Below are 27,556 nucleotides of genomic sequence, written 5' to 3'. Positions count from 1 at the left end.
TCACGGTGTGTAAATAAGTTGCGTCAACAAAAAGTCACGGTGTGTAAATAAGTTGCGTCAACAAAAAGTCACGGTGTGTAAATAAGTCGCATCAACAAAAAGTCACGGTCACGTAAATAAGTTGCATTAAAAAAAAGTAACGGTCGTGTTACGTAAGTTGTGTAGAAAAAAAGTCCTGGTTGCGTCAAAACGGTTCCGTCAAATAAATCGCGGACGGGTCAAACAAGTCACGGTAGCCGCAATTTGCTAAATTTTCACCAGTTGACGAAATTTTCAGCAGTTTCGCCAAATTTTTGGCGCAACAGGACAGATTCGCTCATCCCTGATCCTGAGTAGCCACGCCCCTTCTTGAGTCAAAATATGGAATTCTGACCCGTTTCCTAGCAACATTGCTTACATATCCTACCCCAACCCAGAGCGGTCCATTTAACCCACAGGCTGCTGGAAACAACATTAATCTTTACAACCTACAGAGTTCTAAGCCTCGAGGATATTTTGAGAATTTCTGAGAATATTTTGAGAATTTCTGAGAATTTTTTGAGAATTTTTTGAGAATATTTTGGCCTATTTCTTCCTAAAGACCAACACGATGTTGCTATAAAGTCACTAACAGTTTTGTTTGAACAAGGCAAGGGGGGCACGTGGCCTGGGTGCCACAAGGGTTCTAGAGCGCCAGGCAAGGTACCGCCTACACGTGCCATTGGCCCGCCTCCATTTCTACTCCTCTCAGCCGTGTCTCCTTCATAGCGAAGAAACGCTAGCTCAGTGGTCTACTCTAGATGTTTGTGGTTTTGCGTTGGTAGATGGGGCTCGGCCTCTGGGCGTACGGATTTGCGTAGCCCTCTCTGGCCGCCATTTTTAAGCAGCGTTGGACGAAGTAAAACAGGACGTCTAAGAACAGTTCGAAGAACTCCGCCAGCGTGCAGACTGAGAAGCCCACCCACAGCCCAACGAGGCCCCCCATGTTGGAGATCAGGTTGATTTCCTGGAGTGAGAGAAAAAAGTAAGAAGCAATGTGACTGGTCCTTGAACCGTCCAATAGGGGTGAAGAGAAATGGCATTTGGCCCAATCAGGAGATGCAACTGGAACATTCCATGAATCCAACTTACCGTCATGGAAGGTTCTTCCTCTATCAGTTCGAAGTTGAGCTGCTTGAAGTAGACCACGACTTTGACAAAGTTGTCCCTGAAGGAGAAGGAGCACAAATACCTTTAGCCATAGGTCACATTGGCCCACAGCGGGGGTCCTGGGTTTGATTCCAGCCAGGGCAGTTGGTATGCTCCTCACCTGATCATAGAGGGACTATCGGCAATGTCCCTCATCTGGCCCCCCATCTCCTTCAGCTCCCGCGAGAAATTCTCCTGAAAGCAAAAGGTGATATAATAGCTGTTTATTTCCAGGCCTGTTGGACGCAGTATGGATTCCATTGACAATAAACTTAAATTTGAGCAAATGTAAACAAACCCAAGACAATCCATTACACTACTGTCCCAACGCTTAACTTAATTGACTCACAATATAGAGTCCTGCTTCTAGAGTAGAGTCCTGCTCAGAACCAATATCCGAAACCTGACCCGGACCCACAACCCACACACTGTGACCCAGACCCACAATTCTACCCACTTGGACCCACTACCCAAGACAACCCATTACACTACTGTCCCAACGCTTAACTCATCATTGGCTCACAATGTAGAGTCCTGCTCGTAGAGTAGAGTCCTGCTCAGAACCAATACCAAAACCAGACCCACGGCCCACACCCCGTGACCCAGACCCACATTTCTACCCACTTGGACCCACTACCCAAGACAATTCATTACACTACTGTCCCAACGCTTAACTCATCATTGACTCACAATATAGAGTCCTGCTCAGAACCAATATCCGAAACCCGACCCAGACCCACGGCCCACACACCGTGACCCAGACCCACATTTCTACCCACTTGGACCCACTACCCAAGACAATCCATTACACTACTGTCCCAACGCTTAACTCATCATTGGTTCACAATATAGAGTCCTGCCCAGAACCAAACCTGAACCGGACCCACGGTCCACACCCTGTGACCCAGACCCACAATTCTACCCACTTGGACCCACTACCCGACCCACAACTGCCTTATCCGCAACCCATTGACCACTATTAAACAGAAATAGAGATAAGACCCGGAACCCGACCTGCGAGCCCCACACCAACATCAATAGCTGTTTGGACCCACTACCCGACCCGCAACCTGATGTGCAACCCCCACTGACAACTATTAAACAGGAAGTGCTGTTGCTGCAAACTGGAAGTGACATCATCAGAAGTAGGCAGGGCTAAAAAAAATGCAGGACTCTAGTATAGCACGTAGGGGCCCGAGGGTATAGTGGGCTGAACAAGGCGCCATCTTGTTTACTTACAATAAACGCAGTGGACGGCCATTGGGATCCAGACACAGTTAATTCATACAGGTCTTCGCTGGAGGAAAGAACAACCATTGGTTAATGACACCGGTGGACGAGGGGTTAAAGGGGCTGTTCACCTTTATATTATATTAGATTTTGGTTACTAGGGGCCCAGTTTTCCTAGCAACCAAGCAGTGGTGTCAATGAGAGACTGGAATATGAATAGGAGAAAACAATAATAATAACATTTTAGCTTCAAAGAGCAGTAGGTAGGTTTTTGCGGGTTTCTGGGGTCAGTGACCCCCCCATTTGAAATCTTTATATTATTTTATATTTCGGTTACTAGGGGCCCAGTTTTCCTAGCAACTTAAGTAGTGGTGTCAATGAGAGACTGGAGTATGAATAGGAGAAGCCTGAATTGACAGTTAAGTTATAAAATATTACAATAACAACAACATTTTAGCCTCAAAAAGCAGTAGGTTGGGTTTTGGGGGTTTCTGGGGTCCCTGACCCCCCATTAGGAATCTTTAAAGGGGCGGTTCACCTTTCAGTTAACTTTTAGTATGTCATAGAATGGCCAGCAACGTTTCAATTGGTCTTCATTATTTGTTTTTGATAGTTTTTAAATTATTTGCCTTCTTCTTCCAGCTTTCAAATGGGGGTCGCTGACCCCGGCAACCAAATAGCAGTCGCTCTCTAACGCTCTCATTTTATTGTTATTGTTACTTTTTATTACTTCTCTTTCTGTTTAGGGCCTCCCCTATAAATATATCAGCCTCTCAGTCAAACAGATGCCTGGTTGCTAAGGTAATTTGCACCCTAGCAACCAGATAACTGCTGAAATTCCAAATTAAGCGCTGCTGAACAAAATAGGGGGCCTCCCCTATAAATATATCAGCCTCTCAGTCAAACAGATGCCTGGTTGCTAAGGTAATTTGCACCCTAGCAACCAGATAACTTTTGAAATTCCAAATTAAGCGCTGCTGAACAAAATAGGGGGCCTCCCCTATAAATATATCAGCCTCTCAGTCAAACAGATGCCTGGTTGCTAAGGTAATTTGCACCCTAGCAACCAGATAACTGCTGAAATTCCAAATTAAGCGCTGCTGAACAAAATAGGGGGCCTCCCCTATAAATATATCATCCTCTCAGTCAAACAGATGCCTGGTTGCTAAGGTAATTTGCACCCTAGCAACCAGATAACTTTTGAAATTCCAAATTAAGCGCTGCTGAACAAAATGTGGAAATCATTACAAAACTACAAATAATAAAAAATGAAGACCAATTGCAAATTGTCTCAGAATATCCCTCTCTACATCATAGTAAAAGTTAACCCAATGGTGACCATTACACACTCCCTACAACCATCCCCTTTAAAGAATCAGACAAAGAAGGCAAATCATAAAAAATGACGACCAATGGAAATTTTTCTCTAAAACATTAACATTGGCCGTGGTTCAGGGCAGGTAACAACGCTGATGTTCTCTGTGCCTACATGTGACTGAAAGGCTGGAAAATATATATTTTCGCCTGCCCCGGGGGGGGGGGGGGGATAATGATGTTGGTCAGGGGCCAGGCACGTCATGTGATCCCGAGGCCGCAGACTGGTTTCCTGGCTCAGGGGAAATAAACACTTCCTTGTCTCGTGCCCCTGAGTTACAGGGAGAATACATTGCTATATACTGATACATCCTACTTAGACTGTAAGCTCTGTGGGGCAGGGGCTGCTAGGCATATAAAGGGGCGCTCCAACTTTAAATTAACTTTTAGTATGTTATAGAATAATACATTCTAAGCAACTTTTCAATTGGTCTTCATTATAGTTATTGAATTATTTGCCTACATCTTTGCAGCTTTCAAATGGGGGTCACTGACCCCGGCAGCCAAACCCTACTGCTCTGTGAGGCTCCAGTTTTATTGTTATTGTTACTTTTTATTCCTTATCTTTCTATTCAGCCCCTTCCCTATTCATATTCCAGACCACTCCCTGGTTGCTAAGGTAATTTGAGCCCTAGCAACAGGATAACTGACCCCGGCAGCCAAACCCTATTGCTCTGTGAGGCTCCAGTTTTATTGTTATTGTTACTTTTTATTCCTTATCTTTCTATTCATATTTCAGTCTCTTATTCAAAGCACATCCTGGTTACTAAGGTAATTTGGACCCTAGCAACAGGATAACTGACCCCAGCAGCCAAACCCTATTGCTCTGTGAGGCTCCAGTTTTATTGTTAGTTACTTTTTATTCCTTATCTTTCTATTCAGCCCCTCCCCTATTCATATACCTGTCTCTCATTCAAACCCCTCCTTGGTTGCTAAGGTAATTGGAGCCCTAGCAACAGGATAACTGACCCCGGCAGCCAAACCCTATTGCTCTGTGAGGCTCCAGTTTTATAGTTATTGTTACTTTTTATTCCTTATCTTTCTATTCAGCCCCTCCCCTATTCATATTCCAGACCACTCCCTGGTTGCTATGGTAAGTTAGATCCTAGTAACCAGATAACTGCTGAAATGCCAAACTGGAGAGCTGCTGAAGAAAAAGCTAAATCATTTAAAGCCCATTTATAATAATAAATGAAGACCAACTGCAATATCACTCTCTGCATCAGACTAAAAGTTTAAAACTTTGAACAACCCCTTTATTGAGTCGGGTACCAACATTTACACAAACAGCAGTGACCCTGCCGGTCCCGTTTATATAGGAAACAGTCCGGCTCAGTGTCCTGCTTTGTCTGAACTTTGCTTAGGAGACCGAGCCCTGTTTGACTTCACATGTCACTCTCTCTAATCGTTACTGGCCAATACCCATGTAATGATCAAAGGACACCCAGCACCTAATGATGTAGAACCCAGGGGTCCCAAGAGAGAGAGAGACCCCATAATCTCACTCCTTAACCCCCCCCAATTCCCATATACTGACCCCCTAACCCCACCCATTACACCCTCTACCTGCTTGGACAATGTTAAATGTATTTGGTCTGGCCAATAAAGCTCATTTGGTTTGATTTGAGAGAGAGAGAAGGAGAGTACAAGAGAGAGGGAGAGTAAGCGAGAGAGAGGGAGAGAAATAGAGAGAGAGAGAGAGAGAGAGAGAAGGAGAGTACAAGAGAGAGGGAGAGTAAGGGAGAGAAATAGAGAGAGAGAGAGAGAGAGAGAGAAGGAGAGTACAAGAGAGAGGGAGAGTAAGGGAGAGGAATAGAGAGAGAGAGAGAGAGAGAGAGAGAAGGAGAGTACAAGAGAGAGGGAGAGTAAGTGAGAGAGAGGGAGAGAAATAGAGAGAGAGAGAGAAGGAGAGTACAAGAGAGAGGGAGAGTAAGTGAGAGAGAGGGAGAGAAATAGAGAGAGAGAGAGAAGGAGAGTACAAGTGAGAGGGAGAGTAGGCGAGAGAGAGGGAGAGAAATAGAGAGAGAGAGAGAGAAGGAGAGTACAAGAGAGAGGGAGAGTAAGTGAGAGAGAGGGAGAGAAATAGAGAGAGAGAGAGAAGGAGAGTACAAGAGAGAGGGAGAGTAAGCGAGAGAGAGGGAGAGTAAGGGAGAGAGAGGTAGAGAAATAGAGAGAGAGAGAGAGAGAAGGAGAGTACAAGAGAGAGGGAGAGTAAGTGAGAGAGAGGGAGAGAAATAGAGAGAGAGAGAGAGAAGGAGAGTACAAGAGAGAGGGAGAGTAAGTGAGAGAGAGGGAGAGAAATAGAGAGAGAGAGAGAAGGAGAGTACAAGAGAGAGGGAGAGTAAGCGAGAGAGAGGGAGAGTAAGTGAGAGAGAGGGAGAGAAATAGAGAGAGAGAGAGAAGGAGAGTACAAGAGAGAGGGAGAGTAAGCGAGAGAGAGGGAGAGTAAGGGAGAGAGAGGTAGAGAAATAGAGAGAGAGAGAGAGAGAAGGAGAGTACAAGAGAGAGGGAGAGTAAGTGAGAGAGAGGGAGAGAAATAGAGAGAGAGAGAGAGAAGGAGAGTACAAGAGAGAGGGAGAGTAAGTGAGAGAGAGGGAGAGAAATAGAGAGAGAGAGAGAAGGAGAGTACAAGAGAGAGGGAGAGTAAGCGAGAGAGAGGGAGAGTAAGTGAGAGAGAGGGAGAGAAATAGAGAGAGAGAGAGAAGGAGAGTACAAGAGAGAGGGAGAGTAAGCGAGAGAGAGGGAGAGTAAGGGAGAGAGAGGTAGAGAAATAGAGAGAGAGAGAGAGAGAAGGAGAGTACAAGAGAGAGGGAGAGTAAGTGAGAGAGAGGGAGAGAAATAGAGAGAGAGAGAGAGAAGGAGAGTACAAGAGAGAGGGAGAGTAAGTGAGAGAGAGGGAGAGAAATAGAGAGAGAGAGAGAAGGAGAGTACAAGAGAGAGGGAGAGTAAGCGAGAGAGAGGGAGAGTAAGGGAGAGAGAGGTAGAGAAATAGAGAGAGAGAAGGAGAGTACAAGAGAGAGGGAGAGTAAGCGAGAGAGAGGGAGAGAAATAGAGAGAGAGAGAGAGAGAAGGAGAGTACAAGAGAGAGGGAGAGTAAGTGAGAGAGAGGGAGAGAAATAGAGAGAGAGAGAGAAGGAGAGTACAAGAGAGAGGGAGAGTAAGCGAGAGAGAGGGAGAGTAAGGGAGAGAGAGGTAGAGAAATAGAGAGAGAGAGAGAAGGAGAGTACAAGAGAGCGGGAGAGTAAGTGAAAGAGAGGGAGAGAAATAGAGAGAGAGAGAGAGAGAGAGAGAAGGAGAGTACAAGAGAGAGGGAGAGTAAGTGAGAGAGAGCAAGAGAAATAGAGAGAGAGAGAGAGGGGGGGGGAAGAGGGAGAGACAGAGAGTGGGGGGGGGGGGGTACTTACCTGCACTGCAGGGGGCAATGGCAGTTTAACTCATCGTGTGCGAATTTAAACTCGTATAGTTTCACGCAGTCGCCTACAGTTGGACAGAGCAGGGAATAAAGGGGTATAAGTAGGGCTGGTACCTCCCCCCTCTAATAGCCCCCCATGTATTAGATCCACAGCCTGAAGGGCTAGTTAGCTACTCATTTACTTGCATGCTGCAGCCTGTACCGACGTATGTGCAGCCGTGCAGCCTGTACCGACGTATGTGCAGCCGTGCAGCCTGTACTGATGTATGTGCAGCCGTGCAGCCTGTACTGATGTATGTGCAGCCGTGCAGCCTGTACCGATGTATGTGCAGCCGTGCAGCCTGTACCGACGTATGTGCAGCCGTGCAGTCTGTACCGATGTATGTGCAGCCGTGCAGCCTGTACCGACGTATGTGCAGCCGTGCAACCTATACCGACGTATGTGCAGCCGTGCAGCCTGTACCGACGTATGTGCAGCCTGTACCGATGTATGTGCAGCCGTGCAACCTATACCGACGTATGTGCAGCCGTGCAACCTGTACCGACGTATGTGCAGCCGTGCAGCCTGTACCGACGTATGTGCAGCCGTGCAGCCTGTACCGACGTATGTGCAGCCGTGCAGCCTGTACCGACGTATGTGCAGCCGTGCAGCCTGTACCGACGTATGTGCAGCCGTGCAGCCTGTACCGACGTATGTGCAGCCGTGCAGCCTGTACCGACGTATGTGCAGCCGTGCAGCCTGTACCGACGTATGTGCAGCCGTGCAGCCTGTACCGACGTATGTGCAGCCGTGCAGCCTGTACCGACGTATGTGCAGCCGTGCAACCTGTACCGACGTATGTGCAGCCGTGCAGTCTGTACCGACGTATGTGCAGCCGTGCAGCCTGTACCGACGTATGTGCAGCCTGTACCGACGTATGTGCAGCCGTGCAGTCTGTACCGACGTATGTGCAGCCGTGCAGCCTGTACCGACGTATGTGCAGCCTGTACCGACGTATGTGCAGCCGTGCAGCCTGTACCGACGTATGTGCAGCCGTGCAGCCTGTACCGACGTATGTGCAGCCGTGCAGCCTGTACTGACGTATGTGCAGCCGTGCAGCCTGTACCGACGTATGTGCAGCCGTGCAGCCTGTACCGACGTATGTGCAGCCGTGCAGCCTGTACTGACGTATGTGTAGCCATATAAATGACTAACTAGCCCTGCAGGGTGTGGGGTCAGTGTGTGGGGGTGCGGAGGTGACCCCAGGTGTAAGGGGGGGGCAGTTCCGATACACAGTGACTGCACTGGTGCCCACGGTTTCCCGATGCCCCGTATGGAGGGAGACTCACGTATGGCCGCATTGCTCACGTTGCACTTGGGGTAATTCCCCTCCTTGGGAAAGGCAAACTCCCAGTGGGTGCAGCCGCAGTTATCCATGATGCTCTGCTGGGCACACGTGCGCTTACAGGCCTGCAAATACAGGAGGAACACACTGCTGGGTCTGACTCCTGAAACTATGTAGCACGAGCCAATCAACAGCAGGGATACTGGCTTGTGCTGCATCGTATTGGTACTGCCCATTGGGGTTCCCCTTTATTAGCCATTTCTAATAGCCAAGAGCTGTATATATATATATACTGTATATACTGAGTCGCAACTCACCTCCCTGGTGTATCCGGCTCCGTAAATATCCTTGTAGAAATTCTTGATTCCTTCCCCTTGGGTGCAGTGACTCCCGTACGGCGCCCGCAGCCTGTTTATATGAACCTTCCGATAGATACATAGATAGATACATAGATAGATAGATACATAGATAGATACATAGATAGATAAATAGATAGATAGATAGATAGATAGATAGATAGATAGACAGACAGATAGATGGATAGATGGATAGATGGATAGATACATAGATACATAGATACATAGATACATGATACATAGATAGATAGATACATAGATAGAGAGAGAGATAGATAGATACATAGATAGATAGATACATAGATAGATAAATAGATAGATAGATACATAGATAGATGATAGATAGATAGATAGATAGATACATAGATACATAGATAGAGAGAGAGATACATAGATACACAGATAGATAGATAGATAGATAGAGAGAGAGATGATAGATAGATAGATAGATAGATACATAGATAGATACATAGATAGATGATAGATAGATAGATAGATGATAGATAGATAGATGATAGATAGATAAGATAGATAGATAGATAGATAGATACATAGATAGATACATAGATAGATAGATAGATAGATAGATAGATACATAGATAGATAGATAGATAGATAGATAGATGATAGATAGATAAGATAGATAGATAGATAGATAGATAGATAGATAGATAGATAGATAGATAGATAGATAGATAGATACATAGATAGATACATAGATAGATAGATAGATAGATAGATACATAGATAGATAGAGAGATAGATAGATGATAGATAGATAGATAGATGATAGATAGATAGATAGATGATAGATAGATAAGATAGATAGATAGATAGATAGATAGATGATAGATGATAGATAGATAGATAGATAGATGATTGATAGATAGATAGATAGATAGATAGATGATAGATAGATAGATAAATAGATAGATAGATAGATACATAGATAGATGATAGATAGATACATAGATAGATAGATAGATAGATAGATAGAGAGAGATGATAGATAGATATATAGATAGATACATAGATAGATAGATAGATAGATAGATAGATAGATAGATACATACATAGATAGATAGATAGATAGATGATAGATACATAGATAGATTGATTGATTGATTGATAGATAGACAAGGTAGATTAATGGATAGATAGATATATAGATAGATACATAGATAGATAGATACATAGATAGATAGATAGATACATACATACATACATAGATAGATAGATAGATAGATAGATAGATGATAGATAGATAGATGATAGATAGATAGATGATAGATAGATAAGATAGATAGATAGATAGATAGATAGATGATAGATAGATGATAGATAGATAGATAGATGATAGATAGATAAGATAGATAGATAGATAGATAGATAGATAGATACATAGATAGATAGATAGATAGATAGATAGATGATAGATAGATAGATGATAGATAGATAAGATAGATAGATGATAGATAGATAAGATAGATGATAGATAGATAGATAGATAGATAAGATAGATAGATAGACAAGGTAGATTAATGGATAGATGATAGATAGAGAGATAGAGAGAGACACAAATAGAAAGGATAGAATTTACTAACAACCCACCAACAGGGCAATTACAATGAATTAGACTTGTGCTTTGATATGTTAATAGGTAAGTGCCCTAAAGAGCTTACAATCTAGTGTAGGTGGGATTGTACCCATAGGGGAAATACCAGTGAAACCCTGCCCCCCCATGTCAGTTAGTTTTATATTTTCAATTTACAGAAAAACAAGTGGCGAGTTGGTGCAACTGTATGTGCCGGAGCCCAGTGCCCCCTGCTGGTAGCAGCACAGTAATGCGCCGGGTATGAACAGCAAAGGGGCAGGATTTATAGTCATTTTGGGTTCTGATATTAATTACTGTATTCCCTGGCAAATATTTACCCCTTCTCCTAATCATTTATATACTGTTCTCACTTCCCATCCTAACACTTACTGTCCCCATCTTTCCCTACTGTCCCCATCTTGCCCTACTGTCCCCATCTTGCCCTACTGTCTCCATCTTGCCCTACTGTCTCCATCTTGCCCTACTGTCCCCATCTTGCCCTACTGTCCCCATCTTGCCCTACTGTCCCCATCTTGCCCTACTGTCTCCATCTTGCCCTACTGTCTCCATCTTGCCCTACTGTCTCCATCTTGTCCTACTGTCTCCATCTTGTCCTACTGTCCCCATCTTGCCCTACTGTCTCCATCTTGCCCTACTGTCTCCATCTTGCCCTACTGTCTCCATCTTGCCCTACTGTCTCCATCTTGTCCTACTGTCTCCATCTTGCCCTACTGTCTCCATCTTGCCCTACTGTCTCCATCTTGCCCTACTGTCTCCATCTTGCCCTACTGTCTCCATCTTGCCCTACTGTCTCCATCTTGCCCTACTGTCTCCATCTTGCCCTACTGTCTCCATCTTGTCCTACTGTCTCCATCTTGCCCTACTGTCTCCATCTTGCCCTACTGTCCCCATCTTGCCCTACTGTCCCCATCTTGCCCTACTGTCCCCATCTTGCCCTACTGTCTCCATCTTGCCCTACTGTCCCCATCTTGCCCTACTGTCTCCATCTTGCCCTACTGTCCCCATCTTGCCCTACTGTCTCCATCTTGCCCTACTGTCTCCATCTTGTCCTACTGTCTCCATCTTGCCCTACTGTCTCCATCTTGCCCTACTGTCTCCATCTTGTCCTACTGTCTCCATCTTGTCCTACTGTCTCCATCTTGTCCTACTGTCTCCATCTTGCCCTACTGTCTCCATCTTGCCCTACTGTCCCCATGTTGCCCTACTGTCTCCATCTTGTACTACTGTCCCCATCTTGTCCTACTGTCTCCATCTTGTCCTACTGTCTCCATCTTGCCCTACTGTCCCCATATTGCCCTACTGTCCCCATCTTGTACTACTGTCTCCATCTTGTCCTACTGTCTCCATCTTGCCCTACTGTCCCCATATTGCCCTACTGTCCCCATCTTGTCCTACTGTCTCCATCTTGCCCTACTGTCTCCATCTTGCCCTACTGTCCCCATGTTGCCCTACTGTCTCCATCTTGTACTACTGTCCCCATCTTGTCCTACTGTCCCCATCTTGTACTACTGTCTCCATCTTGTCCTACTGTCTCCATCTTGCCCTACTGTCCCATATTGCCCTACTGTCTCCATCTTGTACTACTGTCTCCATCTTGCCCTACTGTCTCCATCTTGCCCCTACTGTCTCCATCTTGCCCTACTGTCCCCATATTGCCCTACTGTCCCCATCTTGTCCTACTGTCTCCATCTTGCCCTACTGTCTCCATCTTGCCCTACTGTTCCCATCTTGCCCTACTGTCTCCATCTTGCCCTACTGTCCCCATATTGCCCTACTGTCTCCATCTTGTCCTACTGTCTCCATCTTGTCCTACTGTCCCCATCTTGCCCTACTGTCTCCATCTTGCCCTACTGTCTCCATCTTGCCCTACTGTCTCCATCTTGTCCTACTGTCTCCATCTTGCCCTACTGTCTCCATCTTGCCCTACTGTCTCCATCTTGCCCTACTGTCTCCATCTTGCCCTACTGTCTCCATCTTGCCCTACTGTCTCCATCTTGCCCTACTGTCTCCATCTTGCCCTACTGTCTCCATCTTGCCCTACTGTCTCCATCTTGCCCCTACTGTCTCCATCTTGCCCTACTGTCTCCATCTTGCCCTACTGTTCCCATCTTGCCCTACTGTCCCCATCTTGCCCTACTGTCCCCATCTTGCCCTACTGTCTCCATCTTGCCCTACTGTCCCCATCTTGCCCTACTGTCTCCATCTTGCCCTACTGTCCCCATCTTGCCCTACTGTCTCCATCTTGCCCTACTGTCCCCATCTTGCCCTACTGTCTCCATCTTGCCCTACTGTCTCCATCTTGTCCTACTGTCTCCATCTTGCCCTACTGTCTCCATCTTGCCCTACTGTCTCCATCTTGTCCTACTGTCTCCATCTTGTACTACTGTCTCCATCTTGTCCTACTGTCTCCATCTTGCCCTACTGTCTCCATCTTGCCCTACTGTCCCCATGTTGCCCTACTGTCTCCATCTTGTACTACTGTCCCCATCTTGTCCTACTGTCTCCATCTTGTACTACTGTCTCCATCTTGCCCTACTGTCTCCATCTTGCCCTACTGTCTCCATCTTGCCCTACTGTCTCCATCTTGCCCTACTGTCTCCATCTTGTCCTACTGTCTCCATCTTGCCCTACTGTCTCCATCTTGCCCTACTGTTCCCATCTTGCCCTACTGTCCCCATCTTGCCCTACTGTCCCCATCTTGCCCTACTGTCTCCATCTTGCCCTACTGTCCCCATCTTGCCCTACTGTCTCCATCTTGCCCTACTGTCCCCATCTTGCCCTACTGTCTCCATCTTGCCCTACTGTCTCCATCTTGTCCTACTGTCTCCATCTTGCCCTACTGTCTCCATCTTGCCCTACTGTCTCCATCTTGTCCTACTGTCTCCATCTTGTCCTACTGTCTCCATCTTGTCCTACTGTCTCCATCTTGCCCTACTGTCTCCATCTTGCCCTACTGTCCCCATGTTGCCCTACTGTCTCCATCTTGTACTACTGTCCCCATCTTGTCCTACTGTCTCCATCTTGTCCTACTGTCTCCATCTTGCCCTACTGTCCCCATATTGCCCTACTGTCCCCATCTTGTACTACTGTCTCCATCTTGTCCTACTGTCTCCATCTTGCCCTACTGTCCCCATATTGCCCTACTGTCCCCATCTTGTCCTACTGTCTCCATCTTGCCCTACTGTCTCCATCTTGCCCCTACTGTCCCCATGTTGCCCTACTGTCTCCATCTTGTACTACTGTCCCCATCTTGTCCTACTGTCCCCATCTTGTACTACTGTCTCCATCTTGCCCTACTGTCTCCATCTTGCCCTACTGTCCCCATGTTGCCCTACTGTCTCCATCTTGTACTACTGTCCCCATCTTGTCCTACTGTCTCCATCTTGTCCTACTGTCTCCATCTTGCCCTACTGTCCCCATATTGCCCTACTGTCTCCATCTTGTCCTACTGTCTCCATCTTGTCCTACTGTCCCCATCTTGCCCTACTGTCCCCATCTTGCCCTACTGTCCCCATCTTGCCCTACTGTCCCCATCTTTTCCTACTGTCCCCATCTTGCCCTACTGTCCCCATCTTGCCCTACTGTCTCCATCTTGCCCTACTGTCTCCATCTTGCCCTACTGTCTCCATCTTGTCCTACTGTCTCCATCTTGTCCTACTGTCCCCATCTTGCCCTACTGTCTCCATCTTGCCCTACTGTCTCCATCTTGCCCTACTGTCTCCATCTTGTCCTACTGTCTCCATCTTGTCCTACTGTCTCCATCTTGCCCTACTGTCTCCATCTTACCCTACTGTCTCCATCTTGCCCTACTGTCTCCATCTTGCCCTACTGTCTCCATCTTGTCCTACTGTCTCCATCTTGCCCTACTGTCTCCATCTTGCCCTACTGTCTCCATCTTGTCCTACTGTCTCCATCTTGCCCTACTGTCTCCATCTTGCCCTACTGTTCCCATCTTGCCCTACTGTCCCCATCTTGCCCTACTGTCCCCATCTTGCCCTACTGTCCCCATCTTGCCCTACTGTCTCCATCTTGCCCTACTGTCCCCATCTTGCCCTACTGTCTCCATCTTGCCCTACTGTCCCCATCTTGCCCTACTGTCTCCATCTTGCCCTACTGTCTCCATCTTGTCCTACTGTCTCCATCTTGCCCTACTGTCTCCATCTTGCCCTACTGTCTCCATCTTGTCCTACTGTCTCCATCTTGTACTACTGTCTCCATCTTGTCCTACTGTCTCCATCTTGCCCTACTGTCTCCATCTTGCCCTACTGTCCCCATGTTGCCCTACTGTCTCCATCTTGTACTACTGTCCCCATCTTGTCCTACTGTCTCCATCTTGTCCTACTGTCTCCATCTTGCCCTACTGTCCCCATATTGCCCTACTGTCCCCATCTTGTACTACTGTCTCCATCTTGTCCTACTGTCTCCATCTTGCCCTACTGTCCCCATATTGCCCTACTGTCCCCATCTTGTCCTACTGTCTCCATCTTGCCCTACTGTCTCCATCTTGCCCTACTGTCCCCATGTTGCCCTACTGTCTCCATCTTGTACTACTGTCCCCATCTTGTCCTACTGTCCCCATCTTGTACTACTGTCTCCATCTTGTCCTACTGTCTCCATCTTGCCCTACTGTCCCCATATTGCCCTACTGTCTCCATCTTGTACTACTGTCTCCATCTTGCCCTACTGTCTCCATCTTGCCCTACTGTCTCCATCTTGCCCTACTGTCCCCATATTGCCCTACTGTCCCCATCTTGTCCTACTGTCTCCATCTTGCCCTACTGTCTCCATCTTGCCCTACTGTTCCCATCTTGCCCTACTGTCTCCATCTTGCCCTACTGTCCCCATATTGCCCTACTGTCTCCATCTTGTCCTACTGTCTCCATCTTGTCCTACTGTCCCCATCTTGCCCTACTGTCTCCATCTTGCCCTACTGTCTCCATCTTGCCCTACTGTCTCCATCTTGCCCTACTGTCTCCATCTTGCCCTACTGTCTCCATCTTACCCTACTGTCTCCATCTTGCCCTACTGTCTCCATCTTGCCCTACTGTCTCCATCTTGCCCTACTGTCTCCATCTTGCCCTACTGTCTCCATCTTGCCCTACTGTCTCCAGCTTGCCCTACTGTCTCCATCTTGCCCTACTGTTCCCATCTTGCCCTACTGTCCCCATCTTGCCCTACTGTCCCCATCTTGCCCTACTGTCTCCATCTTGCCCTACTGTCCCCATCTTGCCCTACTGTCTCCATCTTGCCCTACTGTCCCCATCTTGCCCTACTGTCTCCATCTTGCCCTACTGTCCCCATCTTGCCCTACTGTCTCCATCTTGCCCTACTGTCTCCATCTTGTCCTACTGTCTCCATCTTGCCCTACTGTCTCCATCTTGCCCTACTGTCTCCATCTTGTCCTACTGTCTCCATCTTGTACTACTGTCTCCATCTTGTCCTACTGTCTCCATCTTGCCCTACTGTCTCCATCTTGCCCTACTGTCCCCATGTTGCCCTACTGTCTCCATCTTGTACTACTGTCCCCATCTTGTCCTACTGTCTCCATCTTGTCCTACTGTCTCCATCTTGCCCTACTGTCCCCATATTGCCCTACTGTCCCCATCTTGTACTACTGTCTCCATCTTGTCCTACTGTCTCCATCTTGCCCTACTGTCCCCATATTGCCCTACTGTCCCCATCTTGTCCTACTGTCTCCATCTTGCCCTACTGTCTCCATCTTGCCCTACTGTCCCCATGTTGCCCTACTGTCTCCATCTTGTACTACTGTCCCCATCTTGTCCTACTGTCCCCATCTTGTACTACTGTCTCCATCTTGTCCTACTGTCTCCATCTTGCCCTACTGTCCCCATATTGCCCTACTGTCTCCATCTTGTACTACTGTCTCCATCTTGCCCTACTGTCTCCATCTTGCCCTACTGTCTCCATCTTGCCCTACTGTCTCCATCTTGCCCTACTGTCTCCATCTTGCCCTACTGTCTCCATCTTGCCCTACTGTCTCCATCTTGCCCTACTGTCCCCATATTGCCCTACTGTCCCCATCTTGTCCTACTGTCTCCATCTTGCCCTACTGTCTCCATCTTGCCCTACTGTTCCCATCTTGCCCTACTGTTCCCATCTTGCCCTGCTGTCTCCATCTTGCCCTGCTGTCTCCATCTTGTCCTACTGTCTCCATCTTGCCCTACTGTCTCCATCTTGCCCTACTGTTCCCATCTTGCCCTACTGTTCCCATCTTGCCCTACTGTCTCCATCTTGCCCTACTGTTCCCATCTTGTCCTACTGTCTCCATCTTGCCCTACTGTCTCCATCTTGCCCTACTGTTCCCATCTTGCCCTACTGTTCCCATCTTGCCCTGCTGTCTCCATCTTGCCCTGCTGTCTCCATCTTGTCCTACTGTCCCCATCTTGCCCTACTGTCTCCATCTTGCCCTACTGTTCCCATCTTGCCCTACTGTTCCCATCTTGCCCTACTGTCTCCATCTTGCCCTACTGTTCCCATCTTGCCCTACTGTTCCCATCTTGCCCTACTGTTCCCACCTTGCCCTACTGTCCCCATGTTGCCCTACTGTCTCCATCTTGTACTACTGTCCCCATCTTGTCCTACTGTCCCCATCTTGTACTACTGTCTCCATCTTGTCCTACTGTCTCCATCTTGCCCTACTGTCCCCATATTGCCCTACTGTCTCCATCTTGTACTACTGTCTCCATCTTGCCCTACTGTCTCCATCTTGCCCTACTGTCTCCATCTTGCCCTACTGTCCCCATATTGCCCTACTGTCCCCATATTGCCCTACTGTCCCCATCTTGTACTACTGTCTCCATCTTGTCCTACTGTCTCCATCTTGCCCTACTGTCCCCATATTGCCCTACTGTCCCCATCTTGTCCTACTGTCTCCATCTTGCCCTACTGTCTCCATCTTGCCCTACTGTCCCCATGTTGCCCTACTGTCTCCATCTTGTACTACTGTCCCCATCTTGTCCTACTGTCCCCATCTTGCCCTACTGTCTCCATCTTGCCCTACTGTTCCCATCTTGCCCTACTGTTCCCATCTTGCCCTACTGTCTCCATCTTGCCCTACTGTTCCCATCTTGCCCTACTGTTCCCATCTTGCCCTACTGTTCCCACCTTGCCCTACTGTCCCCATGTTGCCCTACTGTCTCCATGTTGCCCTACTGTCTCCATCTTGTACTACTGTCCCCATCTTGTACTACTGTCTCCATCTTGTCCTACTGTCTCCATCTTGCCCTACTGTCCCCATATTGCCCTACTGTCCCCATCTTGTCCTACTGTCTCCATCTTGCCCTACTGTCTCCATCTTGCCCTACTGTTCCCATCTTGCCCTACTGTTCCCATCTTGCCCTGCTATCTCCATCTTGCCCTGCTGTCTCCATCTTGTCCTACTGTCTCCATCTTGCCCTACTGTCTCCATCTTGCCCTACTGTCTCCATCTTGTCCTACTGTCTCCATCTTGCCCTACTGTCTCCATCTTGCCCTACTGTCTCCATCTTTGCCCTACTGTTCCCATCTTGCCCTACTGTTTCCATCTTGCCCTGCTGTCTCCATCTTGCCCTGCTGTCTCCATCTTGTCCTACTGTCTCCATCTTGCCCTGCTGTCTCCATCTTGCCCTACTGTTCCCATCTTGCCCTACTGTCTCCATCTTGCCCTACTGTTCCCATCTTGTCCTACTGTCTCCATCTTGCCCTACTGTTCCCATCTTGCCCTGCTGTCTCCATCTTGCCCTACTGTCCCCATCTTGCCCTACTGTCCCCATATTGCCCTACTGTCCCCATCTTGTCCTACTGTCTCCATCTTGCCCTACTGTCTCCATCTTGCCCTACTGTCTCCATCTTGCCCTGCTGTCTCCATCTTGCCCTACTGTTCCCATCTTGCCCTACTGTCTCCATCTTGCCCTACTGTTCCCATCTTGTCCTACTGTCTCCATCTTGTCCTACTGTCTCCATCTTGCCCTACTGTCCCCATATTGCCCTACTGTCCCCATCTTGTCCTACTGTCTCCATCTTGCCCTACTGTCTCCATCTTGCCCTACTGTTCCCATCTTGCCCTACTGTCTCCATCTTGCCCTACTGTTCCCATCTTGTCCTACTGTCTCCATCTTGCCCTACTGTTCCCATCTTGCCCTGCTGTCTCCATCTTGCCCTGCTGTCTCCATCTTGCCCTACTGTCCCCATCTTGCCCTACTGTTCCCATCTTGCCCTACTGTTCCCATCTTGCCCTACTGTTCCCACCTTGCCCTACTGTCCCCATGTTGCCCTACTGTCTCCATGTTGCCCTACTGTCTCCATCTTGTACTACTGTCCCCATCTTGTACTACTGTCTCCATCTTGTCCTACTGTCTCCATCTTGCCCTACTGTCCCCATATTGCCCTACTGTCCCCATCTTGTCCTACTGTCTCCATCTTGCCCTACTGTCTCCATCTTGCCCTACTGTTCCCATCTTGCCCTACTGTTCCCATCTTGCCCTGCTATCTCCATCTTGCCCTGCTGTCTCCATCTTGTCCTACTGTCTCCATCTTGCCCTACTGTCTCCATCTTGCCCTACTGTCTCCATCTTGTCCTACTGTCTCCATCTTGCCCTACTGTCTCCATCTTGCCCTACTGTCTCCATCTTGCCCTACTGTTCCCATCTTGCCCTACTGTTTCCATCTTGCCCTGCTGTCTCCATCTTGCCCTGCTGTCTCCATCTTGTCCTACTGTCTCCATCTTGCCCTGCTGTCTCCATCTTGCCCTACTGTTCCCATCTTGCCCTACTGTTCCCATCTTGCCCTACTGTCTCCATCTTGCCCTACTGTTCCCATCTTGCCCTACTGTTCCCATCTTGCCCTACTGTTCCCATCTTGCCCTACTGTCCCCATCTTGCCCTACTGTCCCCATCTTGCCCTACTGTCTCCATCTTGCCCTACTGTTCCCATCTTGTCCTACTGTCTCCATCTTGCCCTACTGTCCCCATCTTGCCCTACTGTCTCCATCTTGCCCTACTGTCTCCATCTTGCCCTACTGTTCCCATCTTGCCCTACTGTTCCCATCTTGCCCTGCTGTCTCCATCTTGCCCTGCTGTCTCCATCTTGTCCTACTGTCTCCATCTTGCCCTACTGTCCCCATCTTGCCCTACTGTCCCCATCTTGCCCTACTGTTCCCATCTTGCCCTACTGTTCCCATCTTGCCCTGCTGTCTCCATCTTGCCCTGCTGTCTCCATCTTGTCCTACTGTCTCCATCTTGCCCTACTGTCCCCATCTTGCCCTACTGTCCCCATCTTGCCCTACTGTTCCCATCTTGCCCTACTGTTCCCATCTTGCCCTACTGTCTCCATCTTGCCCTACTGTCTCCATCTTGCCCTAGATGTTCTGCCTAGCTCTGAGCCCACTAGAATCAGTACCAGGGCCCGAGTGTCCCAGTAACTCTCTCTCTATTGCTCCAATAAAAGGAAACTCAATATGGAAGGACCCTGCGGGGACTGATTACACATTTGCCATAAGGACCCATTACTGGGAATGAATACCCTGTGCCCATTGGCCGTATCCCTTACTCAATGTACACAGCTTATCCTCACTAGTGCCTCGTTCTTATTGGCCGCCCCGGACACATGACTATATAAAGATCCAATCGATACATCTTGTTAGCAGCCTAAACAATCACTGTGGGTCGGATGCAGGTTTAATTGGCGTTGCTATGGCGACATAAAGCAGTTCATTCAGGCTACAGTGAAGCTCATTGGTTCCCTTGATTTGAAACCTGGCGCTGGGGCAGTTATTAACTGAAACGCTCTGTGGGTTAAAGAACCGGCCCGACCCCCGAGCGCTTTGCTCCCTATACATGAAAAATTGCAAAAATATTTAAATTTTCCTTGGATATGAAGCTTTCTATTGAGTGTGTATTTATCCCTAACTGCCACCCCGGCCGCCCAACCACACTGCCCTCATTCATAGTCTGCACAGGAACTGATATATATATTCATAAGCGCCGGCACCCTGGCACGCTATGTACTGTAACCGGCACCGGCACCGCCTCCTCATGTAATATTCACCGCAATATACCCTACCCATATGTATAAATACAAATATACAGAGAAGGAATGTTCTGGGCACACAATAAGCTGTACCCCCATACTGTACTGTCTAAGGGAAACACTATGGCACCCCCTACCCATATGTATAAATACAAATATACAGAGAGGGAATGTTCTGGGCACACAATAAGCTGTACCCCCATACTGTACTGTCTAAGGGAAACACTATGGCACCTCCTACCCATATGTATAAATACAAATATACAGAGAGGGAATGTTCTGGGCACACAATAAGCTGTACCCCCATACTGTACTGTCTAAGGGAAACACTATGGCACCCCCTACCCATAGGTATAAATACAAATATACAGAGAGGGAATGTTCTGGGCACACAATAAGCTGTACCCCCATACTGTACTGTCTAAGGGAAACACTATGGCACCCCCTACCCATATGTATAAATACAAATATACAGAGAAGGAATGTTCTGGGCACACAATAAGCTGTACCCCCATACTGTACTGTCTAAGGGAAACACTATGGCACCCCCTACCCATATATATAAATACAAATATACAGAGAAGGAATGTTCTGGGCACACAATAAGCTGTACCCCATACTGTACTGTCTAAGGGAAATACTATGGCACCCCCTACCATATGTATAAATACAAATATACAGAGAGGGAATGTTCTGGGCACACAATAAGCTGTACCCCATACTGTACTGTCTAAGGGAAACACTATGGCACCCCCTACCCATATGTATAAATACAAATATACAGAGAAGGAATGTTCTGGGCACACAATAAGCTGTACCCCCATACTGTACTGTCTAAGGGAAACACTATGGCATCCCCTACCCATATGTATAAATACAAATATACAGAGAGGGAATGCTCTGGGCACACAATAAGCTGTACCTTCATCATGCCAATCTCAGTTTCAGCTCCCGGAGGGACATTGACCCCTTCATCCTCAGGGAAGGGCATTTGCGCCTGGTCGTGGACAAGGAGCCGGATGCCGGCGGCGTGGGTCATATCTCGCACGTATTCGATCTGCTGGATAAACAGCTCCAGATGCAGCCCTGTTGGGGAGAGGGTATCATTGCCCCCATGTAATTTCACCCCCAGCAGTATTGCTAACCATCCCAATCAAGCTGGATAGATAGTGATTACACCCAAGGGGCAGGTAGATTGGGGGCAGTTGTACCCAGACAATCAGGTCTATGAGCCCATAGAACCGCAATTTACTGTCATTATATGAAATTGCCTGATTGCCCAATTGTGCGGCACTTTATTCAGCGGGCCAATCATCCGCTTCCAATAATTCAGTCGTTATTACTGACATTATATAATCACTTGTGGGCCTATCCATGTCCCCGGGGTAGTCGTGGCACTTACCGTACATAAAACCAGCCTTGGTGATGTTGAGCGGGTCCACCCTTATCTGGTTCCCCCGAATGTCTACGGACTTCTGGGAGTTGAACGTGTAGCAGTTGCCAAATTTGTAGTTAATGAACCCGGAGAAAAAGCTGGAAGAGCAAAAATAAAGAGATGTCATTATTATTCCTGCCAGCAGGGGGCAGCAATGAAAGATGTAGATCCCAATAGAGTTCTACTTGTCCTCAACCCACCCCCAATGGTGCTTGTTTTCTGCACAGGGACCAAAATGGGGGTCAATGAATATAGGCGTGTGTGGGGTGGGGGTATCTCTAAGAACTAGATCAATAGTAGCCCCTGGGGGGGGGTAATTAAGGTCAGGCTTGGAAGCCGTTGTTCTTACTAACTGAATTAGAGAAGCAGAAACATTCTAGAAGGAGCAATTAGCAGATCCCAGGCCCATCAATCCTTGCGAGAGACGCCTACAAGTAATGACAGTATAACGAGATTAGGTGGGTGCTACAGGGGCTCCCGTAGGTGCCATTCACACTTCAGATTAGAATTTTCAAGGTGTTTAATGTAATCTAGTACCAGTTCCCACTGTATAATAATGTTCTATGTCTACTAGCTGGATGTGCTTCAGATGGACCTCCATGGTTTGCCACCTTTGTTGGCATCACTACCGTTCCTGGTGTGAAGGTTCTTCAACATGGCGCCATATGGTGCTATAAGGTTATCAGTACCATAACTGACCACTGGTGACCACTCAAACCACCCAACTATGAGGACAGGGGTACAAAAACACACACATATAGAAGCCAAAAGAATTTTCTCTTGAGGAACCTGCCCTGGGGGTTGGTTACTACTGTGGGGCTGGGTCCATAAGGCCGGCCAAACCAGTGGAAGTTCAATCATAATTGGCCCTCAGGATGGGCTCCCCCACCCATCCTCAAGTTGCATTATAATTGGCCCTCAGGATAGGCTCCTCTGCCCATCTTCAAGTTCCATCATAATTGGCCTTCAGGATGGGCTCCTCTGGCCATCTTCAAGTTCCATCCTAACTGGCCCTCAGGACGGGCTCCCCCACCCATACTGTGGACCAATTAGGGGCCAACAGCAGTTTCTCTTTTGAGGAACCTGCCCTGGGGGTAGGTCTGGTGACCCAACTCGCCAACCTAGTCGGACTAAGGAGATACCTCTACCCATCGATATTGCTTACTGCCAGTGATTCTGTAAGTCCACCCTGGGGGCCCTAAGTAGACTACATGGTTATTTGCTTTCCAACTCCACCTACACATATGGGAAGTAGGAGGTCCTTAATGAGTGAGAATGGTTTTAAGATTGCCCTATAGCCACAGATACCCATGGTGGGGGTGCCAAGATTCTGATACCTAACTGCCTTTGTGTGATTGGTTGGCATCCAAGGAAATGGATATGTTTCCTGGTGGCCATCTTCTACTAGTCTGAGGCAACTCAAGAGTAGGCACAAGAACACAAGCAATATAACCTGTCCCTTTCCTTGAACGTGGTATTGGTAAAATACATGAAACGTCCAACCTGGAGTTGCACTCCTGCCCATGGAAGTTGCAGAAGATCAACATGTCCTCCAGCTGGTGCCCCATCTCAATCTTCTGCTCATCCGGTAACTGGTTGAATTCCGAGGCGAACTTATTGAAAGCACTGGCGTAGAGCACATTTTCATCTACGGAGTCTGAAGTTACATTCATGTGATGAGAGCGGTTCCTTCGGTGGGTCATTTCCAGGCCAGAATCCTGGGGGGGGAAAGGTAAATTGGAGAAAAAGACCCTTCAACTGGAGTCGCAATGTTTTTGACAAAATTGTTGAGTATTTGAGAATCAGGAAGGGTAGAATATGCAGCTTCTGTACTAGGGGTTACTACTGTGGGACTGGTGCCCATAAGGCCGGCCAAACCAGTGGAAGTTCCATCCTAACTGGCCCTCAGGATGGGCTCCCACACCCATCCTCAAGTTCAATCATAATTGGCCTTCAGGATGGGCTCTCCTGCCCATCCTCAAGTTCCATCCTAGCTGGCCCTAAGGACGAGCTCCCCCACCTATACTCAAGTTCCATCCTAATTTGCCCTCAGGATGGGCTCCCCCACCCATTCACAAGTTCCATCATAATTGGCCTTCAGGATGGGTTCCCCCACCCATCCTCAAGTTCCATCCTAGCTGGCCCTCAGGACAGGCTCCCCCACCCATCCTCAAGTTCCATCCTACCTGGCCCTCAGGACAGGCTCCCCCACCCATCCTCAAGTTCCATCCTACCTGGCCCTCAGGACAGGTTCCCACACCCATCTTCAAGTTCCATCCTACCTGGCCCTCAGGACAGGCTCCCCCACCCATCCTCAAGTTCCATCCTACCTGGCCATCAGGATGGGCTCCCTCACCCATCCTTTGGACCAATTAGGGTGGAACTTGATGGTAAATGTTCATATACGCTCTTATTATATCCCTTGAACTACTACATAGAGCTAAAGGGGGGGCCCAATTGAGTGTTAGACCGCAAAGGGAGGACTGAACCCAAAAAGGTCTGAAGAAGGTTCTAGAACTTAACTGCTTCAACGAACTGCATGGATCCTCCCACTTTACTACATACATACAGACTCCAATACTCTTACCCTGTGCCTCAGTAATTGCAGAGAAGTCCTACAATAAATAGACTGGCCCGGCTCTTCTCAAATATCATGCGGTCTCACTCATTGAGCCCTCAGCATCTCTTGCATATGTATGTTCCTATGGATTCCTTCTGCTCCTAATTACACAACACTAGGGAACGTGTTGGTAGAACCCAAGTCCTGGGTCACAGTCATGCAGTGCATACATGTTCTACCAATGACCCGTTAGATAAACGAGCTGCATGCTGATCTTCCCCTTCAGTTGACTGCACGTCGTACAAGTAGATCTTTATACAATTTTAATGATGCTGAGACTCGGAGATAGAAAGAACACTAAAACTTCTGGTTTCTGTGTTGCTATGTATGTGCTACTGACCCAAAAAGGACATCTACGTGGGATCTGAAGGCATACCACCCTCAGGGGACATCAAGAAATCAAATAAATTCAGTGGAACCCCACCAATTCTATTATATATCCCTTAGTGTTGGGCAGGGCCACCACAGAAGAACACAACAAAGGAACCCACCTGGAGTGAATTAGACATGGAAAAGCTCCGACCGAGGGAGGACAGTCTGACGCTGTTCAGGTTGCAGATGGTGACTGCCGGGAACTTGAGCTTGGCGCTGGAGATCAGCATGATCTTCTCGTGGGAAGGGTACGTGTAATAGGTGAGGACCATCTGGGTGCACTGCCATAAGGCACAGCAGAGGGCAAAGCTGACGAAGACCAGCCAGACCATGCGTCGGAACCAGTGCTTGGAGCGGAAGATGTTGGGAATGCCATGGGCAGAGGTGTGCTGAAGGGTAGTCCTTCCCAGCTTCCTAAGCGTGTTGGCATCGTACGGTGGCTTTACCACCTTCATCTCCGGGTAGTACATGGTCTTCTTGGAGAACACACCAGGCATGCAGGCAACTCCACACAACAATGAACCGGCTCGTCCTCTTTATATTCCCCTCGGCCAGCCTAGGAGGTGCTAGGAGAAAAAAAAGTCACAGACTAGTCTAATCCACATCCAATAACCTGTTACCGTAGCGACATCTACAATAACGAGCTCATTATCGCTCACAGAAAGCCTCTGTCTGATGCTCTACCTGAGCCTCAATTAAAATGAAGGACTACTCTATATTTAAACCATCTTCTCAAATCTGTTGAGTCTTCTTCTCTCGCCCCGGCTAAATATAACCTCAACACCGGTGGTCTTCTCTGTCTAAAGAGACCCCCCACCCCATGTACAATACTATTAACCCTTGCAAGAAACGGCTTGTGAACATGTAGTCGAATTCTAACCACGTCGTTGGGCAACGGTGAGGGTAGGTGGTCCCTCAAGAACACGGAGGAGCAAATATTTTATGCATTATGTCTCTTCGATTCCTGAGGAACCAATAATATTTCATGGGAAGCGTAGGGTTTACCATGGAAACAAGACTTAAATTGTTGCCCCCACATGGAACCACATCCTAATGTGTTGTTGAATGAGGTCTAATCAATGTTGAGTGGGACTAATGTAGACACGTGCCTTGTAAGTGGGGCTTAGTGCCAATATAAAGTAGGCAGGTAGGTCAAGGGGCAACGGGGGTTGATAGAAATGAGAACGTTCGGTTGTAGGGATAGCAACCAATCAGCAATCGGACAGGACGGGACTATTTCTCCTTTACCGATTGGCCGATGTACGATGGGCCTCAACTCAAGATGTCTCCATAGGTGTCTGGAGGACAGTCTGGACCCAACTAGCCCAGAACCAAACAAGCCAACATCCCTATCATGATCCTGATTGAACACTTTGAAGGCTCCAATTTGGTCAATGGCCTTCATTGTAGAGTCTGGGGGCGGATTGGGGGGGCGGGTACCCACAAGAAAAGCGGGGACCTTGTCTGTAGTGGGTCGGATTTCTTATTTTATAGTATATTTTCTATATTGCGGTTCCGGGTTGGGCTTCAAAGATTGACTCTACTTCATTGGCCAGTCTGACAACTGTCTTGGCCAATGACTCCAATGGGCGGATCTTTGTATCCACGAATCTCTCATTGATATAATTCTGATTTGCTGATATGGGCTGCTCTAATTATATGCGCCTTGTCCCAGAATCCTTTGCTACACAATGGCAAGAAGCAGAAGGCAGATAGTACATAGAGTTATAGAAGGTTTGTCCTCCAGTGTAAATATTATATATATATATATATGGGACAGCCGGGGGAATATGATCATGTGACCCCCCCCCCCAATACCATCCCCCCAAATATCAATACTGAGCACAGCATGAGGAATGGGGCCCCCCACCCTCGGGAGGAGCCGAGAGAAGAAACCAGAGGAGGGAAATCAAAGGCAGAGAATCATATTGATTTCTTTCTATTTGTACAGCACGGATAATTCCATGTCAATCACAGCAGGAGGGGCGGGTACGATTCCATTGTCTCGCTATCAGCCCCGGATCCAGTAAGTATTGGGCCCCTTTTGGCCAAAGTGCACCGATAAAACATTAATTAATTAACATTAACCCTATCTGTAACAATGGCCCCTTTATTGGAGCTCCCTATAGATCCTCTCAGGTCCCTGTCTGGGTTTCACATGAGGGGTGGGCGTGTCCTAACAGTCCCTGCCAGAAGCACAGTAGGAGGCAAAAAACATACTGCCCTCCACTCACCTGCCCCAACCAGGGCTATGGGGGCAGCTTCCCCCATACTGCCCTCCCCTCACCTGCCCCAACCAGGGCTATGGGGGCAGCTTCCCCCATACTGCCCTCCCCTCACCTGCCCCAACCAGGGCTATGGGGGCAGCTTCCCCCATACTGCCCTCCCCTCACCTGCCCCAACCAGGGCTATGGGGGCAGCCTTCCCCATACTGCCCTCCCCTCACCTGCCCCAACCAGGGCTACGGGGGCAGCCTTCCCCCATACTGCCCCCCCTCACCTGCCCCAACCAGGGCTATGGGGGCAGCCTTCCCCATACTGCCCTCCCCTCACCTGCCCCAACCAGGGCTACGGGGGCAGCCTTCCCCCATACTGCCCCCCCTCACCTGCCCCAACCAGGGCTAC

The 27,556-nt window shown here is 48.2% G+C and overlaps 1 protein-coding gene across 1 annotated transcript; it reads right to left on the bottom strand.

Moving 5' to 3' along the window:
- Positions 1–8: 8 nt before the first annotated feature.
- LOC101731449 (amiloride-sensitive sodium channel subunit gamma-2-like) lies at positions 9–25,832 on the bottom strand. Its single transcript, XM_031892118.1, has 11 exons — positions 25,052–25,832; positions 23,444–23,658; positions 21,908–22,038; positions 21,428–21,591; positions 8,826–8,930; positions 8,513–8,633; positions 7,176–7,248; positions 2,407–2,464; positions 1,289–1,362; positions 1,111–1,186; positions 9–985 (listed from the first exon to the last, which is right to left on the bottom strand). Exons 1-11 carry the CDS (start codon positions 25,427–25,429, stop codon positions 776–778), a joined length of 1,605 nt encoding a protein of 534 aa, XP_031747978.1. The 5' UTR covers positions 25,430–25,832; the 3' UTR covers positions 9–775.
- Between the last annotated feature and the right edge of the window lie 1,724 nt (positions 25,833–27,556).

The sequence above is a fragment of the Xenopus tropicalis genome, chromosome 8, assembly GCF_000004195.4.
Source record: "Xenopus tropicalis strain Nigerian chromosome 8, UCB_Xtro_10.0, whole genome shotgun sequence".
In the NCBI taxonomy this organism is placed as follows: Eukaryota; Metazoa; Chordata; class Amphibia; order Anura; family Pipidae; genus Xenopus; species Xenopus tropicalis.
The sequence above is the reverse complement of the archived record's forward strand: the minus strand, read 5'-3'. Positions and strand labels throughout refer to the sequence as shown.